This window comes from Myxocyprinus asiaticus, chromosome 31 (assembly GCF_019703515.2).
Source record: "Myxocyprinus asiaticus isolate MX2 ecotype Aquarium Trade chromosome 31, UBuf_Myxa_2, whole genome shotgun sequence".
Taxonomy (NCBI): Eukaryota; Metazoa; Chordata; class Actinopteri; order Cypriniformes; family Catostomidae; genus Myxocyprinus; species Myxocyprinus asiaticus.
The window spans coordinates 1,442,961-1,466,146 of NC_059374.1; the positions used below are offsets into that span (position 1 = coordinate 1,442,961).

The following is a 23,186-nucleotide window of genomic DNA, read 5'->3' on the forward strand; positions in this document are numbered from 1 at the left end:
TTATAATTGTAATGCTATAACTTTTGATTGCTTTGTTGTATCAATGCAACATTTTCCTCAGATACAGCTGACATGATTGCAAACAAAACAAAAGCCGTTTCTTTTGAGACACCTTATTTACTATGGAGGACCAAATGTGACAGTATTAAAAAATAAATACATATATTTGCAAAGGAATTTAAAAAATGATTAAAGTGTACATATAAATCATTTATGAATAGATTATTATACTCATTACTGCCATAATGAGTATTTGTGCATTTATTTCCTTATATATTATTGTATTGATTTATTTCCACATGTACTTGTTTCCTCATTTATTTCTACATTTATTTATTTCTACATTTCTGTGTCCGTATGGTAATGAGGGGGGCGTGCTTTCTACTTCAGTCATAACAATCGAGCTCAGAGTGCTCCAGAGTGAAGCTTGGAGGCCACAGTGACATCTTGTGGTTGAAAAAAATTAAATACTTGAAATATAGCCACAGGTGGGTGTGGGTGAATAGAGCAATTCAAATAGGAATTGAATTATCTGTATTTACTGAATGACTTGGAGTAGGGCAAATGACCAAAATCTTTTATCACTGTTTGATGATGGGGACGTGGCCAAGTGACGTTTGCAGAGAGCAAGGCCATGAGAGACAGAACAGTAAGGATTGACACCTGTGGTAAATCACATCTAACAGCTGTTCTGTGTTTGCAGTGAGAGTGGAGAGGGATTAAAAGGGCAATCCAGACCGCCGGGGGGAAAGAGACGCACGCAGCAGTGATCGAGTGCACATTTAATGTTATGCTGAAAAGCAGGTCTTTGTGTGTGCAGTAGAGTGTTTATGTTGGATATTTTACCCGGCCCTCACTTCCTCCTGATCCTGGGTTTCAGCACCACTGTGATACATCTCTAGCTTTCTTTTGGAGGAGGAAGCGAGGGCCGGGTAAAATGTCCAATGTAAATACAACGTGTGCACTGCATCAAGATTGAAAACCACTGATTAAAGAGTTTAAAGCTATTTTAATCTATTATTAAAAACAATAATTGTTTGTTTCTTGATATCACCCTATCACAGACTGGAAATAATATCAACTGCTTTGAAAACTCATTAACTAATTGGTCATCTGGAACGCATCAGCTCTCTGCTCATCGAGACGCTTTATAAACGGCAGCATTCTTCAGACGTCTCCGTGTTCTCCAGAGCTGTTGGAGTCTCGCTGTGGACTAGGATCATGTTCTGCTGGGTTTCACTGGTTCTTATTGCTGTGGTCCAGCTCAGTCCAGCTCTTCCAGTTTCTCAGGAACCTCCACAGGATCATCTCAATGCCATTCAACAGTCTGAGGTACAACAATCTGATGTGTAGGTTAGGGGTTTCTTCAAATTATGATTATTCATACCATTATTATAAATATCTCCTCCTAAATGCTAAACCTGTTTTTCCCCTCTGCTTTAAAATGACATTTTGTGTATTTGTGACGTGTTTTTCGTGAACGAAGTAATCACTTTACTAATTACCTCACTTTTAAACCCTTAAACTCTATGGGGGGCGCTGTATTGTGGAAATGCATCAGTCAGGCATCTGCAGTATCATTTGAAAGATTAGAATCTGAACTTTTCTCAGACACTAAAGCATTTATGTTACTTAAAATTGCAAAATAAGGCCTCAAACCATTCGAGTTGAAAATTAGCGCCCCCTAGATGTAGTGGGGTAGAAATATTAATATAAAAATAAAAGTCTTTAAATAGCACTGAAACAGACAAATCATATCTCAAATGAAAGCTCTCACTCTCAGGAACATGTGAAATATGATTTCTGTAAGTTATGAAATATAAACGTCTCTAACTGTTGCAGTAAGCCCCAGATAGTCAAAAACTTTATATCTGCTTTTACATTTGGAAGTTTTCTAAAACAGTGTTTACTTGTCTGTGTGCTTGCTTGTGTGAATAATCCAATATTATATCTTCGATGTCCAGGACAAAATATCCATCCAGAAGGAAAAGCATGTTAAACAAATCATCAAAAAATGTTTCTGACTATTGATGATAAAATGTTTTATATCAAAGGGGAGGATCTCCGCTTTCTATTGACACCTAGATTGAGCTTGTAGTCCGCTCAGAGGCCGAGATATTCAATGAAATAATGAGGGTGGTGCTTGAACTGAAAATTAGACTGAATGTCAATGGACGAGCACATCTGTGAGGACTAAAATGTGTTAGAGCGCCACCTACAATTCAGATCTGTATATTGTGATGGAATGAAAGTACTTTCTGCCAGTTAGTGGAATAAAATGAGACTTTTCAAAGTGAGGTTGAGTGAATTACACAAATTGAACCAAGATCAGATTACACCCAACATTGGACACACATTACAGACACAGAGACACCGCTAAAACTTAATTTTATCATAATTACGACACTTGCTGTACAAAGTCATTTACAGTGCATGAACAAAGCCATTTTTTGTCATTTCTGCTTTCATAAAAGCAATGTGCCTTTATCTTTAAAAATGACCTGTGACCTTATAAGGGGAGGAACTGTATAACTTATCTGGTCAAACTTTCTTTTCAAGCATCTTATGAGGAAGTCACAGAGATTTGCTCGACTTGTTCAGATATATACAACTCCCATATATATATAAAACCACATGTGATGGTTCAGTTCTTCCATTTCCCTTTCTTGGCCGGCAGTTGTCCTGTTGCCTCCAGGTATTTGTTGATGAGTTCTTCCTGTGCAGACGGCAGACAGGGTTGATACCTGCTGTACTCCATAGTGTACTCGCCTTTACCCTGAAAACGACACAATACTGCAATGACCGACTGCCCATTTAGAGCCTCATTCTTTTGATTTTATTATAAACAACCTGCACTGATAAAACAAGGAATGTGTATGGCTACAGTTTTGATTTCATGTTAACTTATGTATTTCCATTAGTAGTTAAATACTCCAGTTCTATTCTAATAATATCAGTAACAGTTTATGTTGATGTTTTACCTCAGTGCAGGAGCGCAGTTCTGTTGAGTATCCAAACATGTCATTCAATGGAATCTACAGGAAATACGAGGACAGAGAACAGACAGGAATTAATTTTCCAAATTGTGATTACGATTATGACGTTCTCTATTGATTATTATTACTTTAATACAATAATTTTTGTTAAAGACATTATAATAACACTAAATTTAAAATGATACATACTTTCAGTTAGTGTGTATAATTATTTATTATAAAATAATTAGATATGTCAATTGACTAATATTTAATCTAATTCATTACATGGTATAATCTTATTAATCACACACAAATATTTGCTGAGTAAGCCCCTCAAATAATAATTCAATATATAACGATTAAATCATAAAGTTATTTAAATAATTAAAATATATTATAAAAATACAATTTCAATTTGATTTATTTTGGCACATGAGTAAAGCATTAAAATTCAAAAAGTGGCTTCAGAATGCAAAATATATGGTTTATTTCCATATTATTGAACATAAGCCCATCATCGGTCTACAGTTCACAGCAATCCATTTAACAATTGAATTCATCAATCAGTCTGAGATTTATTATAAGGGCTTGTTTAAGGACGTGTCAATGTACACCTGCATCAGGTGAACGATTTTGGAGCGTCTCGGTTGTGTTGTGTCATAAACATACCGTTTTTAGTCGAGTTAAATGAAATTTGAAACTTAGAAAAACACGTCTCGAGATCCCTGCGGTCGGATTTGCGCTCCATCAAGCTGTTTGAACGCAAGAACCTGTTCTCATCTTGTGATGTCTGCTGTCAGTAAGTGTGGTTTGTTCTTTGTATGAGCTGCACGTTGCCTATACAGCTTTCGCTTACTGCCCCCTGGAGAAAACAGGTGGTACTCCATACTTGAATTGCTCAGACGGAAATAATATTCCTCATTATGGTCCGGGCACATGATTAATTGCATTCATTTAAGGAGGTAAATCAACAGCCTTGAAAATAGTATTTATTTGCATTACAGTTATGATTTAGGGTAGGGCTGGGTAAAAATATATATATATTTTTTTTATATCGATATTGATTCTTAAATCCCAAAATCGGTCTCTCACTCTTTGTGACAACCCTCTATAATGCAAGTAAATCACTCGCATGTGCAACCAAATCTCGCGCTATGTCATAATTATTTAGAACATAAACAAAAAATCTTAAGTATACTTTAAAAAAACGGTAAGAATGTGCGCACACATTTAAAACTACAAATCCCTCTCCACTGCCCCTCCCTGAGAACCCTCCAAAAAGGCAAAATATCTACCCCACTTCCTATTAAACAAATCCAGTTTTCCCAGCCTTCTATATGTCACCTCCTTGAATGCCACCACCACGCCTATCTCTGTGCACCACTCCTGAAATGAGGGTGCTCCAGCTGATCTCCATCCCCTAAGAATTATCTGTCTGCTGATCATAACTCTATAACTAGGACCCAACTTTTTATATATGTATCCCCTATATTAATGAACGCCCCATCGCCTAAAATACAGAGTCTGGGGCAAAATGAATACTGAGTGTCGCACATAAATCTCAGAACCTTCAACCAAAATTCTTGGATCTTAACACACCACCAAAAAAAACATGGGTTGTGTCTCCATCTTTTGATTGGCATTGCCAGCAGGTGGGTGTGTCTTTAAGACCAAGCCTATATAATCTAGAGGGGTCCAATAGAATCTATGTAAAATCTTGAATTGCATAAGGCGCACCCTTGCATCTCTAGATGCAGACTTGACGTTTTTTAGAATCCTAGCCCACACTCCCACCTCCAATACCAAGTTTAAATCTTTCTCCCATAATCTCTTGAGAGAAGTTAAAGCTCCGTCCCCCAGACTCTGAATTAGCAGGGAGTAATACACTGATGCCTAATTATCTTTTCCAAAAGCAGTAATCACCTCTGCCAGAGTATCTGCTGCTTTAGGGGGGTGTATGCTACTCCCAAAAATAGTAGATGACGCAGCTGTAAATACCTAAAGAACTGAGATCTGGGAATCCCAAAATGTTGAACCAAATTTTCAAAGGAACTCAACACTCCACTCTCATATAGGTCACGAGTGTATTAACATCCCTCACAATCCACTCTGTCCAGCAGAAAGGGGACTTATTAATACATAATTTGGGGTTCAGCCATATGCTCGTGGCAACATTTAAATAAATGTCAGAATTAAACACTCTGGACACTTGTCCATACTGAATGCAAATGCGGGGTGTGATTTAACTTCAGTGCAAAAGTGACCTTCCGTTGATGTAAATGTTTCTTGCATTCATTGAATCGATCACGTTTCTCGTTAAAAGGCGCAAAGTCTGGGAACAAGAAAATGCTGTTTCCTCTCTTTACTCCTCGCCTCGCGTAACAAGCTTTATCGGATGACCTCAGAAATTTGGCCAGAATTAATCGGGGCCTGTCTCCCTCCGTGGATCTCCGTGCCGGAACCTTGTGAGCTTGCTCGATTTCCAGTTTATGGCCTGTTATGTCGAGCAGATTCGGAAGGAGCCCATCCAGGAATTTCACCATATTCTGACCCTCTTCGCCCTCAGGAATTCCGACGATATGGACGTTATTCCGCCGGCTACGTTTTTCTATGTCCCCCAACTTCTACCAAACACGCTCCAAATCCACCTTGGTTGCTAGCGGATTAGCAGATAATTCCCCCTCTGATGACTCCAGATAATCTATCCGTTTCTCGACATCCCCCACCTTTGTAACCATCTCGGAGAACTTTGTCTCCATGGCAGTCGATCCAAGTCAGCAATGACCTTTGTCATCATTGCTGACATGCCCAGCATCTCTCGCATCATCTCCCGCATCTCTCCGACCAAATCGGCTCCCTGGCTTGCAGCCTTCTCTGGGGTGTCAGCTTGAGCATGTAAGTGTCTTTTATTGTCTCCAGAGCCCGAGGCTTTTGAATTTTGACATTGTCCTCCTGTTATGGAACAGAGTGCATCGAATCTCACCGGTTTATATCATTAAAAGTGTTAAAACTAGCAAAGTGCGCAGAGCTCGCTGTTCACACATCTGATCCTCGCATGGTGTCACGTGACTCCCTGTAAATGTTGAGATTTCACTAAGCAGTGATTGAGTAGTATAGCGGATAAGAACTTATTAACAACCTTTTACTGCATGCTGAGGGTAAAAGTTTGGTTTAACTTGTTCTATGTCTCTTAATACCCTTTCTGTATTTTTACAGTCAGTTGTTAATTTAAAAACAACAAAAAAAAGAATTATCCTAATCACTCATGAATGCGTTAAAGAAATGATGCACGTCTTCTCTCATTAATATGTGTGCACTGATTAATGCCACTAGTCTTAAAGGTACAGTACTGATTTAGCACGTGTTCTATATATCAATGTAAATACTTGTAAATAGTACAAATGATGTAAATAAACAATTAAACATGTATATGCAACATAATAAATGTAATTTCAAGACATTTATTGATGGAATAGACTGAATTTGAACATTTTTAAAAAGCTAAAATAACCAATTTGATGAAACTAATGATAAAATATAATTTGAAAAATGTATATATATTTTTTTTTTTTTAAATTGTACCTAGAAGGTCCCTTTATAATAAAGAGAATTAGCTGAGAGAGATTTAATTTTATATATGCAAGCAAAATGGACATTGTAACAGAAATGTACCCACAGGGTTGGGATTGCTTTAAGAAAGTATTCTGGGCTGAATATGAAAAACTCTTAAATGTATTCAGTAAAGTATCCCAAATACACCACATAACAATGTAACCTATTCAGAATACAAGAATACTTCTAGAATACATATTTATAAAGGCAAGGCACAATTGGAAGAATTGGTGTGACATTGTTATCTGAGCCGTCAATCTGAATAGCTTTTTCTTTAAATTAGATGTGGAGTTTGACACTAATGTTTCTCTATTGCAGGCAGTAGACAAACAATGCAGTTTGTGGTCAACTACAATATTTTAACAACGTTTTAATATTTTTCTTGACCCATTACTTGGCTGGACTGACAAAGAATAATATTTTGACAAAATTAGATCAGAAATGCAAATAAACCATATTTATTTGAGATAATTGGATGGCACGTATAGAAATTAAACAAAATAGTGAGGTTATGTGACAACAATGAAGTATATTAGTATACAAGTACATTTGGCTTACTTGCATATTTCCATATTAAGGCCTATTTATTTATTTTTTTTTATTTTTTATATTATTACCAACAGTTATTTTTGGGTGCTATTGATCATTTTACACATTTGTTTTTTTTATTGTTTTTTATTTTTTGTGAATCATTTTGTATGAGACTTTTTTTAAAAAGTGATAAATATTAATGTCTGTATGTTACATCGTGTCACACTGAACTAACCCCCCATACGTGTATAAACCACACATTTTACAGTAGTTATTTACAAGGTTTTTCTGCTGTCGTCTGGACTCTGATCTACTTCAAGTCCTTTTCCCTCTTTCTGTATTTGCAGTACTTCCTACCATATTTTACCTATTCATAGTATTATTGTCGTTAATAACTGCTATTTCTCAAGTCCTTCATTCTGCAATTTTCTGACGTGGATGTGACTCACCAAATGCTTATCGAGAGCCATTCGTATTTACTCCGTCTTTAGACCGAAGCCACATCTGCAGCTGCATTCATTTATTTACACTGCAACAATCGCAGGAAACATCATGCACGTGAATGTTATATTTGTGGAAATAACGTTGCTGACTGCACTGAACATCTGACAGCGCGCCGATACTTAAAGTGTGCCGGTGCGGTTGACGGACATTAAATCCAGGAATCATTATATATGAATAAGGAGTTGCATTTCCCTTTTTATTTATTTTTATTTTTTTTCCAATTTGGAATGCCCAATTCTCAATGTGCTCCAAGTCCTCGTGGTGGTGTAGTGACTCGCCTCAATCCAGGTGGCGGAGGACTAATCTCAGTTGACTCCGCGTCTGAGACCATCAATCCGTATGGAAAGCCAAGAGGGTCAAAATTCACATGAATGTGCTAATTAAGTTATGCGAGGCGCTAAAATAACACCGGATGGCGTGTGGCATTTACTTAACGCGTGACTTTATACGGCGTTTATGTAACGCCTAATGCCATTTACTTAACATGGCAATAAACACGTGAATTCTGACCCTCTTGGCTTTCCATAAATCCGCGCATCTTCTCACGTGGCTTGAGTACATTACTGTGGAGACGTAGTGCGTGTGGAGGCTTCATGCTATTCTACACGGCATCCACGCACAACTCTCCACATGTCCCACCGAGAGCGAGAACCACATTATAGCGACCACAAGGAGGTTACCCCATGTGACTCTACCCTCCCTAGCAACCGGGCCAATTTGGTTGCTTAGGACACCTGGCTGGAGTCACTCAGCACACCCTGGATTCGAACTCGCGACTCCAGGTGTGGTAGTCAGCGTCTTTACTCGCTGAGATACCCAGACCCCCGCGTTTCCATTTAGTGCCTACCATCAGACCTTCTGTTGACCACTGTCCATTTTTAAAGTGTCCCAAAAACACAACCCGCGATTCTATGATTTTAACCCGCGACTTGAGTTTTCAAATTTGTTGGGAACGTGAACCTGGCAACACATCGCATGCGCTGCTGCTCTAAAGGACGAGAGAGTGAGTGTGTTGCATGCACTTGTGTGCTGTTTAGAAAAACAGTTTCTTTCTTGGTTGACATTCATTTTTTCACTTGTGCCTCATTTGTTCATTATGAGAGAAGTATTCTAACCAATTTTTTTTTAAAGTAACACTTCTGAATGCAAGTGCTTCAAAACATAACGTTACATGTATTCTGTTACAGCCCAACCCTGTGTACCCATATGAATTTAACAGATCAGAATCAAATCGATTTGAGATCAGAATCGAAAACTTGTGAATCGGAATTGAGTTGGGAAATCTGTATCAATACACAGCCCTAATTTAGGGAGTAATATGTATTTAATCATCACGAAAATCATCCATAAAGGAATATTCCGGGTTCAATACAATAAGATCAATCGACAACATTTGTTACAAAATGTTGATTATCACAAAAATGTATTTCAACTAGTCTCTCATCTATAAAAAGAAATGAGTTCCATTGTAAGTGTCTCACTGGAACACAGATTTTTCCTTTTTTAAAGAAAAGGAGAGACGAGTCAATTAATTTGTTGTAATCAACATTCCACAAATGCTGTTGATTGAGCTTAACTTGTATTGAACATGAAACTTTATGTATTGAATATGATTCATGAGATTAAGTGGATTGATTCAGATGTAAATGTTGATCAATGCTGTGACTCACATCAGCGTATAGTGTGAAATACCCCTCCGCTCCGTCCTGTCCTGTGATGACACCATGGCGACGATTGACCCCAGCAATAACGGTCCCCTGGAACTCATTCGGAGCCACAATCTCCACTGACATGACCGGCTCCAGAATCACAACATTAGCTTTCTCCATCGCTGACGAGAGAGAATCATGATTAATGAGAAACATCAAACATCAGATCAAGCCGTGGAGTGACTGACAGTGTTCATACCCTGTTTGAGGGCGCCCTCTCCTGCCCGAATGAAGGAGATTTCATTAGAGTCCACCATGTGGTGCGCTCCGTCATCCAACACAAAGCGCACTCCAGATATCTTGTGTCCCGTCAGAGGACCTTTCTCGCACGCTTCCCTGAAACCCTGAGAAAACCAAACAGAGAGAGACATGACAGAATATTAAAGCAAGTTGTGTGTTTTATCTGCATTTTACAACAACATCAAACACGGTTTGTCCAATGTTGAGATGGAACGATCCATTTTGTAAAGGAAAACCATGCCATGTGAAGAAGAGAGAGATGAGATGGTCTAAATATGTACTCTTGCATGCTACTACACACAAAGTATGTAGAAAGTATGTCAGTATTGAGACATACGACCATGTCAAAATCATATCTGGATAACATAGACCTCTTTGTTGCATACTGTGTTTGCCATAAAACAACAGCATCTAAATTCATTTAATCTTCAAATGAATTATTTCTTCACTTGTGCTGTGGGTAATATTAGCAGAAAAAACATGCATAAGTATGCACACTTCAAAAGTCCACTGGAAATAGCACACCATCATCAGGATGTCTTTGGCACTCTATTTTCTAGGGCAGTCATGAATGAAGTGAGTGTGTCTCACCCTCTCCACAGCAGGCACAAACTGTCTGGGTACATTGGTGCCGATGGTCTGGTCTCTAAACTCCAGTTTTGTGTAATTCTCGGGGTCGAGCGGCTCCAGAACGCCCACCACTTTACCATACTGTCCCGAACCCCCCGACTGCTTCTTATGAGTGAAGTCAAACCTGCAACAGTCAAAATACAATCATTTTAGGGATGAGAACATATTGAATATTTAAGATGGTAATATACAATTATAGATGATTACTGCGTATCAGTTCACAACAAAATTCAATGATTCATTTGTGTCATCACTCAAATCTTACATGCTTTAAAATGTTTTGGTAAAGATATATTTAGCTAAATACTGATGTTTATTAAATTTGAATAAAAATTTAAATTGTCATTTTGGTGCATATAAATGATTAAAAGTAATTCTTCATGGTACTCTATTTTTAATTAGATATTTACTGTATTTCACTTCTTGAAATTCATTGATTAATTTGTCATCATTCAAAAAGTTTATTTTTTTTACATGCTTTAAAAGTTTTAGCAAAAAGATATTTAAGTAAAAAGTGGTTATTAAAACTATAATAAAAGTAATAAATAAATTGTAAAATTTGTCCAACACTTTACAAATTTGTTTAATTGTAATTTGTATTGTTACAATATTGGTGCATATAAATGAAAATGTTTAATCATTCATCCTTATGTTCATGTGGTGAAAAATGACTTATTTTAACGACTTTTACTTTTTGCATTAAACATTTTGAATATAACTGGCTACATTGGCTGATGGTTGAATGATGGTTTCTCTGATCAAAACACAAATCTGCCTATTAAACTGCTAATTTTACACTGTTTTGCAATCAGGAAACTGTTGTTAGCTGCTGACAGAAATGTTAACCTGTCTCTTTAAAAGTGGGCGGGACTAAAGCACACTAACTGTCTAACAGGAAGTGCAACACTCATGCGTCTGTAATGCACTGCAGCTCCAGCAGTTATTGAGGAAGAAACCGTTCTTACACAGGATGTTTGTTTAACACTGATCACATGATCTTTTATTCTAACACAGATTGATAAAGGGTGAGAGTCCACTGCTGAGTACACAACACAGCCTGTAACTCTTGACTCTTTGTCTTGACTCTGTGACAGTCTGAGAGCAGAACAGTGGACATGTCTACAGGAGATCTGGTGCCCACACATTACCCAGCCCGCCGGGCAGCTCAAGTCGCCCTACACTACATCAACAAGCACTACGGCTCGCCCTTCAGAGTGTTTGGACTGAAGGAAGTGCACAGGGCGCGAGCAGAGGTGAGTCGCACACTACACTTCATTTACTTAAGATCATTATTGGGGAAACTGAGATTTCATTCGTTTCCATAACTTTTCCAGGACAAGTGTAAAATTCCCTGATATTTCCAGGTTTTCCATGACTGTGGGAACACTGCTTGAAGGGACAGTTCACCCAAACATGCACATTCTGTCAGCATTTACTCATCCTCATGTTGATTCAAACTCTTATGACATTCTGGAGATGGAGATTTTCATCTCCGTCTCCATTCACTTTTTATTGCATCTTTTTTTTCATACAATGAGAGTGAATGGTGACTGAGGCTAACATTCTGCTAAACATCTCCTTTTGTGTTCAACAGAAGAAAGTCATGAGTTTGGAACGACATGAGGGTGAGAAAATGATGACTGAATTTAAATGTTCTGTTCTCTGGGCTGGTAGTGAAACGGTTGTGGCTTTAGGGTTGAAAAGAGAACCAGTTCAGAACTGGTTCCATTTTCTTTTTTATTCTACAAACATATAAATTTCATAACTTTTCAATTTCCATTAATGATTCCTGATTATGCGATTTCCCACAGATGTGGATGAAACACCGTACTAACGGCAGTACATCGTTCCCGAACGAATGACTCTTAGGAGACTGTTGTTTAATATATGGTTCAGATCAGTGATTGGATTTCTATTTTGTTCAATCTGCTCTGTGGACATCTAAAATGATCTCAACATTTGGCAACAGGCTGTTGAAGGCAGTAAATACAACAGAAATTGCATTTGTCAAATTCTCTTCCTCAAAGTACTAAAAGAGTCATTGGAACCACTAAGGATCTGGAATTGTTAAATTCCTTACGATTCCTAATGTCCCATCGCTGGCTGTGTTTGATCACAGAATCTCAGGTGATTCCAGCAGGACTGAACCTGTCATAAGTGTGTACTGTAAATCACATTGATAAAACAACTAACTCTTGACTGTTGACAGGATGTAGCATCAGGAGGGAGGAAGTATGACCTGGACTTCTCTGTGATGGACTGGGCCGGTGGGGTATGATTCAGTTCATTTCTATCTGAAATGTTTAATCGAAGTATCACCAGTAACCCCACACTGACTAACAGAGATGCTGTTCACTTCCTGTGGTGACGACTTCAGTAGTGATGGCCCCGATGCGTTTCGGGTGATCCGATCACATGTGGTCAGCCCTAAATACAGGTCTAAACAGGGTCCAAACCGTTTTGTGATTGGATCACTAAAACCACATACAAATGTGGTCAAAAACACATGTCCACATCACACTTGATGTGTAAATGCTAATCTGTCCTGTAAGCGTCCAGGCAGCAGTGACGTGTCACTCCTCACCTGTCAATCAACCACTGTGCTAAAACAAGAGTTTAAACTTTGCCAGTTACGAGCAGTGTTAAAAGGAAATAACCATCTGATCATATAATGTTAAAAAGCAGATACATACACAATCACGAGAGCTTCGTGGATCTTCTTATTGCTCTTTCTTTGTCTTTTCTGACTTTGTTGCACTTTAATATCATGCAGTAACACTCTGACAGAGTGATTGATGTCTGTCATCATGAAACAGAGACCCTCCCCTCCAAATCTGATCACAAGTGGTCACAGGAGACACATTTAAATGACCAGGTGTAAACCGTGTGTCTCACCTGACCACATGTGATCGGATCACCCGAGACTCATTGTAAAACCAGGTGGAAACGGGGCTGATGAGAACAGCACAACACCATGTGTATCATTTGCATTTAGTCAGTTTTGTGTACTCGCCATCTGTTGACAGTGCGTATGCAACATGAGACAGCCTCTGTAACGCACTGGATATTATATTAGTAATATATAATTTTTTACATTTCGTAATTGATTAATGTTACCTGTCAGATCGATACAATAATTTTCACAATGAGATAAAATAAAACGGTCAGCAGGTACTAAAGGAATAGCAGGGTTTTTCCCGCCATGTTCGGTGCTTTATACACGTTATGCACGACTGAAACCTGGTTTTTGTGCGAGTGAACATAACCACTCACACGAGGGATCCGCTCTGCTGGATTATTTTAACATGCACCAATATAAAGGTTTTTTTAACTACACATCAACCTTACTAAAACATGATTTTACAACAGTAACTGTGGTATTTTTACAAAAATGTTGCAGTTTTATATTAATATGCTAATCTATTAAGTGGACTTATTTCAACTGTGGAAGAGGTTGACATTTTTAAATGTGTTTAGGCCACTATTTAGCATAAATAATTTAGTTAAATACATTTTTCTTAAATTCAGCAAGAATAGTTATAATATTCTGAATGTTCCCACAAGTAAAACACTTTACTGATTTGGGACTGTGCTAGGGCTGGGCGATGTGACGATGTAATCGGATATCGATGATGTCTTACAAAGATGCCAACTGCGAACAAATGATGATAGACAATATCAGGAAATGGTAAAATAATGGATCTGGGAAGTCATCAAATATATTAAACGGTGACCAGGATGTGAATCTAGCACCCGCCGCCCACAAAATACAATGAGGCTTAATCCAGTTCGCAAGCTCCTCGTCCAAATGTATTTAATGTGCGAGTAATTTTGCTCATCTACCTGCAACAGGTGGATGACCAGTAAGACGTCTTGGTGTGACACGACAAGAAATGCTGTTAGTCAAAAAGACACGCTTGAAGAAACACTTTTTTTAATTATATTTTTAAGGAGAGACGAAAGAAAAGCCGTCAATGCTTGTGTCTGATTCGCTGTTTGTTCAGAGGCATGCAATGGGACCCTGTCTCGTGGAACAAGCGCATGTATAGTGTTTTCACTCTCTTTCTCCGTTTCATTCGTCTGAAAATGGTTTATAAGAGTAGTGTCTGTGAGAATGCTGCAAATTATCTCCGATCATCTCGGGAGGTGCTGTGAGTTTAGTTCGCATTATTTCCTCACGGTTGGCATGCATTGCGGATTCTGTAATGGCAAGTGGAGCCGTTGGAGATGGTAAAGGTTTGGATTTAGGGAGGTGGTTAAATAAGATTTTTTTGATCACTTTATCGTTTAAAGTGCAATTTGAATTTAGAAGTGTCTTTTTGTTTTTCGTGTTTCAATAAATGAATTACATTTTTAAAGCAAAAAAAAAAAAAAAAAAAAATCACCAACCCTCAGCGGTCGTAATCGGATATTGCAATTGGCAATTGTCGCTAAAATATTTTTTACACATCGCCGAGCCCTAGACTGCGCTAGTGAAACTGTTTCCTAATCCATAACGGGTATTGTTTTCCTTTCATAAGGCTCCTGATAATTTAAGTAATCTTCAGGAATATCTGAAGGCAAACAAGGCCTGTTTATTTCCTAATATTAAACATTATTCATCGTTTATTACACTGGAGGAAAACTTAGTCCATAATTTGTCCATACGTCCTGGAGGCCAGACTTTAAACCCCATGTACTTACCAGTGTAATATTTACAGTGAAATGCCATAAGACTATGGATGACTCCTTATTGCTGTGGTTAGATCAATGTAGCTAGTCTTCAAAATTAATTATAGAAATAAGGTGATAATTCAATTAAGTTTAGTTTGAATCCACATAGCACCTTTTAGAGTAAAATAATTCTGCATTTAATTCAAAAGTTCCATATACTTGAGTAATAACTCGTATCTAATGTAAAATTTAAATGCAATTATGTAATAAACCAACTTTGAGCATGTGGATTAGAGGTAGACCGATGTATCGGTTTTACGGATTAATCGGTGCTGATAGTTTTTCATTACGTCATTTCAAAATAAGAGTTCCCGGTGGGTTTGTTTTATACTTTAAAAAAAGTCCTGCGTTATGCGCCAAATCGTAATGTTTCTGATTTTTTTGCATTTTGGTTTAACAATAAACTGCATCTGGGATTTTATTCATTTAGGACTCTGTCTGTGCCCGTCATAATAAGGAAAGTATAAGACTTTTTATTTTTTTTTTTTTTTTTTACATTTCTATAAATTAAAAACTATCGGCCAACTACCACATTAGTTATCAGTTTTGGCAAACTCCACTATTGATCGACCTCTAATGTGGATGACTATATACATCAGTCACCACCAAAGTCCATTTTTGACCCAATAAAACCCCCGAAGACTGACCCAAAATGCAAACTTCATTTACTCACCCTCATGTTGTTCTAAACCAAATGACTTTCTTTGATTTCTGGAACTCCATGTTTAATATGCCCTCTTTTCAATACAATGGCAGTGGGTAGTGACTCACTAAGTAAAAGGCATATAAAGATATTGGTGAGAAACCACTCAATGCTTCCAGTGAAAATCTTGTTGGCGCTAAACGATGCAAGTTCTTGCGTGAACAGTGTCTTGTTTTCATTTTCACTGTATGCCTTCAGAAGGCTAGGAATATGGATGAGTGACATGGACTACTTTTATTAAACTTTTGGGTTCTTTAAGCTTTAAAGCAAGTCACCTTTTCAATGTGACTGCATTCTCTCTCAGTACTGTAGTGTGGGATTATTGCGCTGTTCAATCATGACATCTATTTGTAGGCCGACTCTGAAGACTAATTGCCATGAGTTCCCCTTTAGGAATTTCTCATTATTGACTGTGGTTAAGATTACATGAAGAGACTTTCACATTTTGTTCTACAACATAAGTTACATAGTCACCCCTCAAACATCAATTGAAACCATTGTGTACTAGAAAAACGCAAGTACGCAAATCTTTATGCAGTAACTTGTTAGCAAATCCGGTATTCTAACAATGTTACAGACCTCATTTTACTCTAATTCAAACATTTTAAAAGCACATTTGAAATCCTACAGGGAACCCATATACCTCGAACATGCTAATTGTCTTTCAGTTTGTAGGTCTACTAGTACGTCTCTCTTGACTCATGATGGTGTTGTTTGTCAGGGGTCAGTGTTGAGGTGTTCAGCACAGGTGTTGTTCTCCAGGAGTGAGCAACACAATTCACCTGAGGTTCAGTGTGACTGTGAGGGGCTACAACAGCTCAAAAACTCGTCTGAAGAGGAAGATTTCTACCACAAACACAACACACCTGAAAGCCACGTCTCTTCGCAGGCTATACCAGGTACCATGAAGACAACTACACCAGTGTAATTAAACACAACAATCTATAAACATTCAACACCAACAAATATTATTTGTTCTCAAGTCACACTTAAAACTGTCTGAATGTCATTGCATTAAATAACACAATCACACAAATGCTGCAGAACTAACTTCATGTTTTCAGAGTGATAATTGTTCAATGACTTTAAATGAACTGGTGTTCTGGTGCTTTTTAGTGGATGTATGAAGTTAGTTCTCAAGTTCACACAGGTGTCCTAGCAGAGGAAACACAGGTGGAATTATCAACCAATTACGGTTGACAAACACAAAGATCCCAAATAACGAGAACAATCTATTGTTCTATCAATCTCTTGTACAATCTATCAAATTGCGTGTGCACTTTCTGGGCGTATTGTGGGTGATTTTTACTAAGAATGATTGTGCAAATAACTACACGTGCAAACATGTTGAACACACCCTCAAAATGGAGGCGTTTGCTCCAAAATTTTCCATATCACTCACTTATGGAAAAATACCTTTTGAATTTTTATTCAGTATAATCTAGGATAAGACATTTATTATTATCCCATTCATAACTGGCTTATATTTATGCAACTATATGAAATCATCATAAATCCCAGCTATTTTTATTATTTTCAAGTAGGCTTATATATATATATATATATATATATGAGTGATACGAGTGTATGATCATCAGTTATGTTATCAGCTATGACTTCGTGTTTTAAAATTAACTACATTTTCCATGAGAAATAGTTTATCACAATGCATGTCATCAATGGGTGTTCTATGAATTCTCAAAGTCTCAATGACAGCATGATGCACAGCTGTCAATTCAGTCGTATTAATTTGCTCTTGTAATTTCAGTTTCCGAAAAGACTTTCTGACATGATAAATCACTTGGCAGGTTTAATTCAATCTATTTGCATCGACACCCTTTATTTCGTGCATGTTGGAGGAACGCCTCAATGAATATGCAATTTAAGGCAAACCCTTAAACGTGGCTGAGAAACATCAATTTGCGCATCTGAAAGACAATCCTTAGACTATGTTGGTAGATCAACTGACATTTTTTGCGTGTGCTCAGACATCAAGTTTACGAGTGTTTTTATACATACACACCCTTAGTAAATCAGAGCTAAAGTGTCACAATACTGCATGTCTTCATTTTCAACTCTACATCTATTGTTTTTTCAAACCTAACAAACTACTTTTTATTAAATGTTTTGCTTAAAGTGTGCTTGTTCTATATTTTGTCATAATGCAATGACATGGAGACACTAATAAGTGTAACTGGATAGTTTTTTGGGGATGCTGTATATTAGATATGACAATGATACTACTGACCACCAATAGGAAGGCCCAATTATCTTTTAATGTTCCCCAGGTTACTCGTCATAATTGCATTTTTACAAGTAAGAAAGCTCTGTAATTACTAGTAAAAAAATCAATTGTAGATCTCTTTTATTGGGGTTTTTACTAGTAAAATACTCTTGTAGAGCTCTGCAATTGCATTCTTACTAGTAGAAATGCAAAGAGAGCTCTGTACATGGATTTCTTACTTATAAAAAATATACTGTAGAGCTCTAATTAAAATATTACAAATACAATTATAACGAGTTACACTGGATGCAATAAAAGCAAAATCGGCTTGCCATAATACATCTACATAATGTATCAATGTAATGTGTGTGTGTGTGTGTGTGTATATAGTAACTATGTATTGTGAAATAAATAGACAGCTACGGTAACATGAGGCAAGAGATGAAGCCGTTCTGGCATTTGGCTGGTGTGGCCGCATCTTTCATCATGCTACAAGAATCCAATGAGAACACAGAGTATAATATGGCACAGGTGGCTAGCGTTACACAACAGGTGAGTAGATCCACAAAATTACTTCCTGTTATATAAGTTCAAGAAGTGATCAAAACTGATCAGAGCTGCTTCATTCAGTCAATTAATGAGCAAAAGATTGAGCGCACTTCAATAAGCATGATTCTCAGACTTTAAAACCTTTCGAACTGAAGGCTTCTGCTTTAATGCATAAAATTAGTTTTGTAGAAAAAAAATATAGTGCCTACGCATGAATTTCTTTGCAAAACTAAAAAATAAATTAATTTTAAATAGATGAGTTTGGAGAGGATGTTGAAGGAAAAGTGTACAGTATACACTGCAAACCCTAATGTTGTAATAACTGGACAAATCAAGTGTCTTATTTAAAGATTACTTAATGTCAAGTGATGGGCTCACATTTCAAATATCTATGCTGCTTGAACTTTAGCTCAACTTTTATAAGTTTTAACTCTTTTATAGTATTATGTTTTGTTGCAAATAGTTGTTTCGTGTGATGTCACCATTTGAGTGATCTGTGTCCCCTTTGATCAAGTTGGACCCACTTAACTCTACAGTGGCAAGAAAAAGTATGTGAACCCTTTAGAATTAGCTGGATTTCTGCATTATTCATAAAACGTAATCTCATTTTCATTAAATTTCACATGTATAGACAAACACTAATGTGCTTAAGCTAACAACACACAAACAGTTATACTCTTTCATGTGTTTATTGAACACATCCCATTAAACATTCACAATGCTGTGGGAAAAAAATAAGTAAATCCCTAGGCTAAAGACAAGAAAGTCAGGAGTTGGCAAACCTGGCATCTAATTAATGAAACGAGAATGGAGGTGTGGGGGTGAGTTACTCTGACTTCTAAAAATCACTTAAACATTTTGAGTTTGCTATTCACAAGAAGGATCTGCTGACGTGGACCATGCCTTGCAAAAAAGAGATCTCAGAAGTCCTACGATCAAGAAGAACGATTAAGATTCTTTGCATAAAGCTGGAAAGGGTTACAAAGTTATCTCGAAGAGCTTCGGTATTCAACTGTCCACAGTTAGACAAACTGTCTATAAATGGAGATGATTTAGTACTGTGGGTACTCTCACTAGAAGTGGCCGTCCAGCCAAGATGATTCAAAGGGCACACCACAGAATGATCAATGAGGTAAAAAATAACCCTAGAGTGACAGATAAAGACTTGAAGGAATCATTGGAACTGGTTAACATCTCTGTTCATGAGTTTACTATACAGAAAACATTAAACAGGCATAGTGTCCATGGCAGGACATCATGAAGGAAGCCGCAGCTTTCCAACAAATACATTGCTGCGCACCTGAAGTTTTCCAAAGACCACCTTGACACTCCACAACGCTACTGGAAAAATGTTTTTTGACTGATGAAACTAAGGTTGAATTGTTTGGGAAGAACAGTCAGCACTATGTATGGTGTAAAAAGGGCACCGCATACCAACATGAAATCATCATCCCAACGGTGAAATACGGTGGAGGGAGTATCCTGATTTGCCTGGGCCATTTGCCATCATCGAGGGGGGAAAAGTGAATTCCCGAATTTATCAAGATATCCTACAGGATAATGTCAGGGTGGCTGTGCACCAGCTGAAGCTCAGTAGACGACAAGTAGATCCACTACAGAATGGATTAAAAAGAAAATCCTCCTTTTGGAGTGTCCCAGTCAGAGCACAGATCTTAACCCAATAGAGATGCTGTGGAATGACCTCGAGAGAGCCATTCACACCGGACATCCTAAGAATATGGCTGAGCTGAAGCAGTTCTGTAAGGAGAATTGTGTGCTGGCTTCTTGCATATGGGATGTGAACAATAATATATGAAAGATTATAACTGTTTGTGTGTTACCTTAAGCAAATTGGGTTTGTCTACACTTGTGACTTTAATGAAGATGAGATCACATTTTATGAGCAATAAATGCAGAAAACCAGCTAATTCCAATGGGTTCACACATTTTCTTGACACTGTATCTCAGTTCTCCTTGTGCATGTTCAACTGAAGTTCAGGCATACAGGTGCATCTCGATAAATTAGAATGTCGTGGAAAAGTTAATTTATTTCAGTAATTCAACTCAAATTGTGAAACTCGTGTATTAAATAAATTCAATGCACACAGACTGAAATAGTTTAAGTCTTTGGTTCTTTTAATTGTGATGATTTTGGCTCACATTTAACAAACCCACCAATTCACTATCTCAAAAAATTAGAATACATCATAAGACCAATAAAAAAAAAACATTTTTAGTGAATTGTTGGCCTTCTGGAAAGTATGTTCATTTACTGTATATGTACTCAATACCCCATTCTCTATGGGGTTCAGGTCTGGTGAGTTTGTTGGCCAGTCAAGCACACCAACACCATGGTCATTTAACCAACTTTTGGTGCTTTTGGCAGTGTGGGCAGATGCCAAATCCTGCTGGAAAATGAAATCAGCATCTTTAAAAAGCTGGTCAGCAGAAGGAAACATGAAGTGCTCCAAAGTTTCTTGGTAAACGGGTGCAGTGACTTTGGTTTTCAAAAAACACAATGGACCAACACCAGCAGATGACATTGCACCCCAAATCATCACAGACTGTGGAAACTTAACACTGGACTTCAATCAACTTGGGCTATGAGCTTCTCCACCCTTCCTCCAGACTCTAGGACCTTGGTTTCGAAATGAAATACAAAACTTGCTCTCATCTGAAAAGAGGACTTTGGACCACTGGGCAACAGTCCAGTTCTTCTTCTCCTTAGCCCAGGTAAGACGCCTCTGACGTTGTCTGTGGTTCAGGAGTGGCTTAACAAGAGGAATACGACAACTGTAGCCAAATTCCTTGACATGTCTGTGTGTGGTGGCTCTTGATGCCTTGACCCCAGCCTCAGTCCATTCCTTGTGAAGTTCACCCAAATTCTTGAATCGATTTTGCTTGACAATCATAAGGCTGCGGTTCTCTTGGTTGGTTGTGCATCTTTTTCTTCCACACTTTTTCCTTCCACTCAACTTTCTGTTAACATGCTTGGATACAGCACTCTGTGAACAGCCAGCTTCTTTGGCAATGAATGTTTGTGGCTTACCCTCCTTGTGAAGGGTGTCAATGATTGTCTTCTGGACAACTGTCAGATCAGCAGTCTTCCCCATGATTGTGTAGCCTAGTGAACCAAACTGAGAGACCATTTTGAAGGCTCAGGAAACCTTTGCAGGTGTTTTGGGTTGATTAGCTGATTGGCATGTCACCATATTCTAATTTTTTGAGATTTTGTGGGTTTTTGTTAAATGTGAGCCAAAATCATCACAATTAAATGAACCAAAGACTTAAACTACTTCAGTCTGTGTGCACTGAATTTATTTAATACACGAGTTTCACAATTTGAGTTGAATTACTGAAATAAATGAACTTTTCCACGACATTCTAATTTATTGAGATGCACCTGTATATGCATTTCTGTGGTGAATTAAGTTTATTTTATGATTCACCTAGAATAAGTTCTAATCTTTATTTGAGATTATAACCAAGCAGAAACAACAATATTTAAATAGCAAATTTGAGTTTAGTCTACTTAAAATGGTTAAGTTAATCTGTGATCACCAAGTTAAGTGAACTTAATTGCACAAGTTTTGGAGATGCCAATATCACGCCATTACTCAATTCAACTGAGGAAATGAGGTTACTCAATCACTCGAGTAAAATCATCTTATTAGGGTTTTCAGTGTACATGTGATCTCCAACCCTAACTTATACTATACTAAAATTTGGATAGTTTTTGTTAACGGAATGTGAGTGTGAGAATTGCATTAGCTGAACTTTACAACATTATCTATTTCAGGAGAGCAAAGACAACCAGCTGATGTTGAAGTATCACGTTCTGCTTCATGATCTGCCCTCCCAGGTGACAACAAGTCCAAACACTGTATAAACACTTATGTCCTCAAAGGAATTTCTTTAGTCTTGTGTATTCATGTTTTATGTGTTTGTAGGAGATCATTCATTGGAAGCTGTTGGCATCCTGGTCTCCAGATGGGGGTGTCAGAGTGCTGGAGACCGAATGGCAGCCCAAATGCCCCCACAATGCCAACCCACCCAACAGCTTTGTACCAACAACACAATCCACTGCATACTGAGCTCTTATATACCTATAACTTTACATGCACTATATTTGTGTGGCAATGACTCACCGTTTCTGATCGAGCTGAATAAAGAGCTGTAAATCCATGCCAGTTGTGTGCAGTTTATTCATTGGAAATAAAGGCTAGGCGATATGTTGAATTCACGATATTATTGTGATAATTTTGCAACTTTTTTAATGCATTATTTATTTGGCCAATGTGCTTTCTGAAGAGCACATCATTAGATGCACGGTCCTTCAGGGCTGCACAATTCATCAATCTCAGTATTGACATAATGTACGTGATTATTAAACTGCAAAAGGCTGTGATGAACACCTGGCCTGTGTGAATGGGTGACGTGCTGTTCTGTGTAAATACGACAGCACACTCGGATTTCTGGCAAAATAAAAGCTACAAGTGAAGTAAATAAAAACAAATACAATAGTATTATATTGGATTATAATACAATTTAACTGGCCTCCAAAAAGTAGGGAACTTTAGTTAGTTTTTGCACACCCTGTTCATTCACACAATGGTAAAAATAAATGTAGGGTAAATATTGCTATTTTTATATCTAAAAAAGATTAAATATTGTTCAGTGGAACACATGCCTTCATTATTTTTAGATTTGTATTTCATGCATTACACATTTTCAGTATACTTGGCTACAATGGCTGTTTGGTTGAAATGATGGTTCTTCTGAACAAAAAGAAA

General features: G+C 37.6%; 2 protein-coding genes across 3 annotated transcripts in view; one reads left to right on the forward strand and one right to left on the reverse strand.

Moving 5' to 3' along the window:
- Positions 1-703: 703 nt before the first annotated feature.
- Positions 704-22,578, forward strand: lxn (latexin). Of its 2 annotated transcripts, XM_051665225.1 has the most exons (8): positions 704-804; positions 1,065-1,332; positions 11,299-11,457; positions 12,414-12,476; positions 16,342-16,519; positions 18,260-18,396; positions 22,193-22,255; positions 22,344-22,578. In XM_051665225.1, the coding sequence occupies exons 2-8, from the start codon at positions 1,222-1,224 to the stop codon at positions 22,485-22,487; spliced, it is 855 nt and encodes a 284-aa protein (XP_051521185.1). In that variant the 5' UTR covers positions 704-804; positions 1,065-1,221; the 3' UTR covers positions 22,488-22,578. The 2 variants fall into 2 exon arrangements, with proteins under 2 accessions (XP_051521185.1, XP_051521184.1); XM_051665224.1 differs by lacking the exon at positions 704-804 and having other exon boundaries at positions 949-1,332.
- Positions 2,372-23,186, reverse strand: part of gfm1 (G elongation factor, mitochondrial 1) — a 37,407-nt gene continuing 16,592 nt past the window's right edge. Inside the window, exons 14-18 of the mRNA XM_051665172.1 lie at positions 10,166-10,328; positions 9,534-9,678; positions 9,296-9,456; positions 2,982-3,035; positions 2,372-2,776 (exon numbers count right to left, since the gene is read on the reverse strand). Of these exons, the coding sequence (XP_051521132.1) occupies positions 2,645-2,776; positions 2,982-3,035; positions 9,296-9,456; positions 9,534-9,678; positions 10,166-10,328 (655 nt within the window). The 3' untranslated portion in view covers positions 2,372-2,644. The remainder of the gene's footprint in view (positions 2,777-2,981; positions 3,036-9,295; positions 9,457-9,533; positions 9,679-10,165; positions 10,329-23,186) is intronic.

Bases quoted from the DNA above. Each gene is read 5' to 3' on its own strand.
- lxn (XM_051665225.1), top strand. From the start codon at position 1,222: ATGTTCTGCTGGGTTTCACTGGTTCTTATTGCTGTGGTCCAGCTCAGT. The intron at 12,477-16,341 runs GTATGATTCAGT...GTTGTTTGTCAG, and splicing joins TGATGGACTGGGCCGGTGGG to GGGTCAGTGTTGAGGTGTTC. The intron at 22,256-22,343 runs GTGACAACAAGT...ATGTGTTTGTAG, and splicing joins TTCATGATCTGCCCTCCCAG to GAGATCATTCATTGGAAGCT.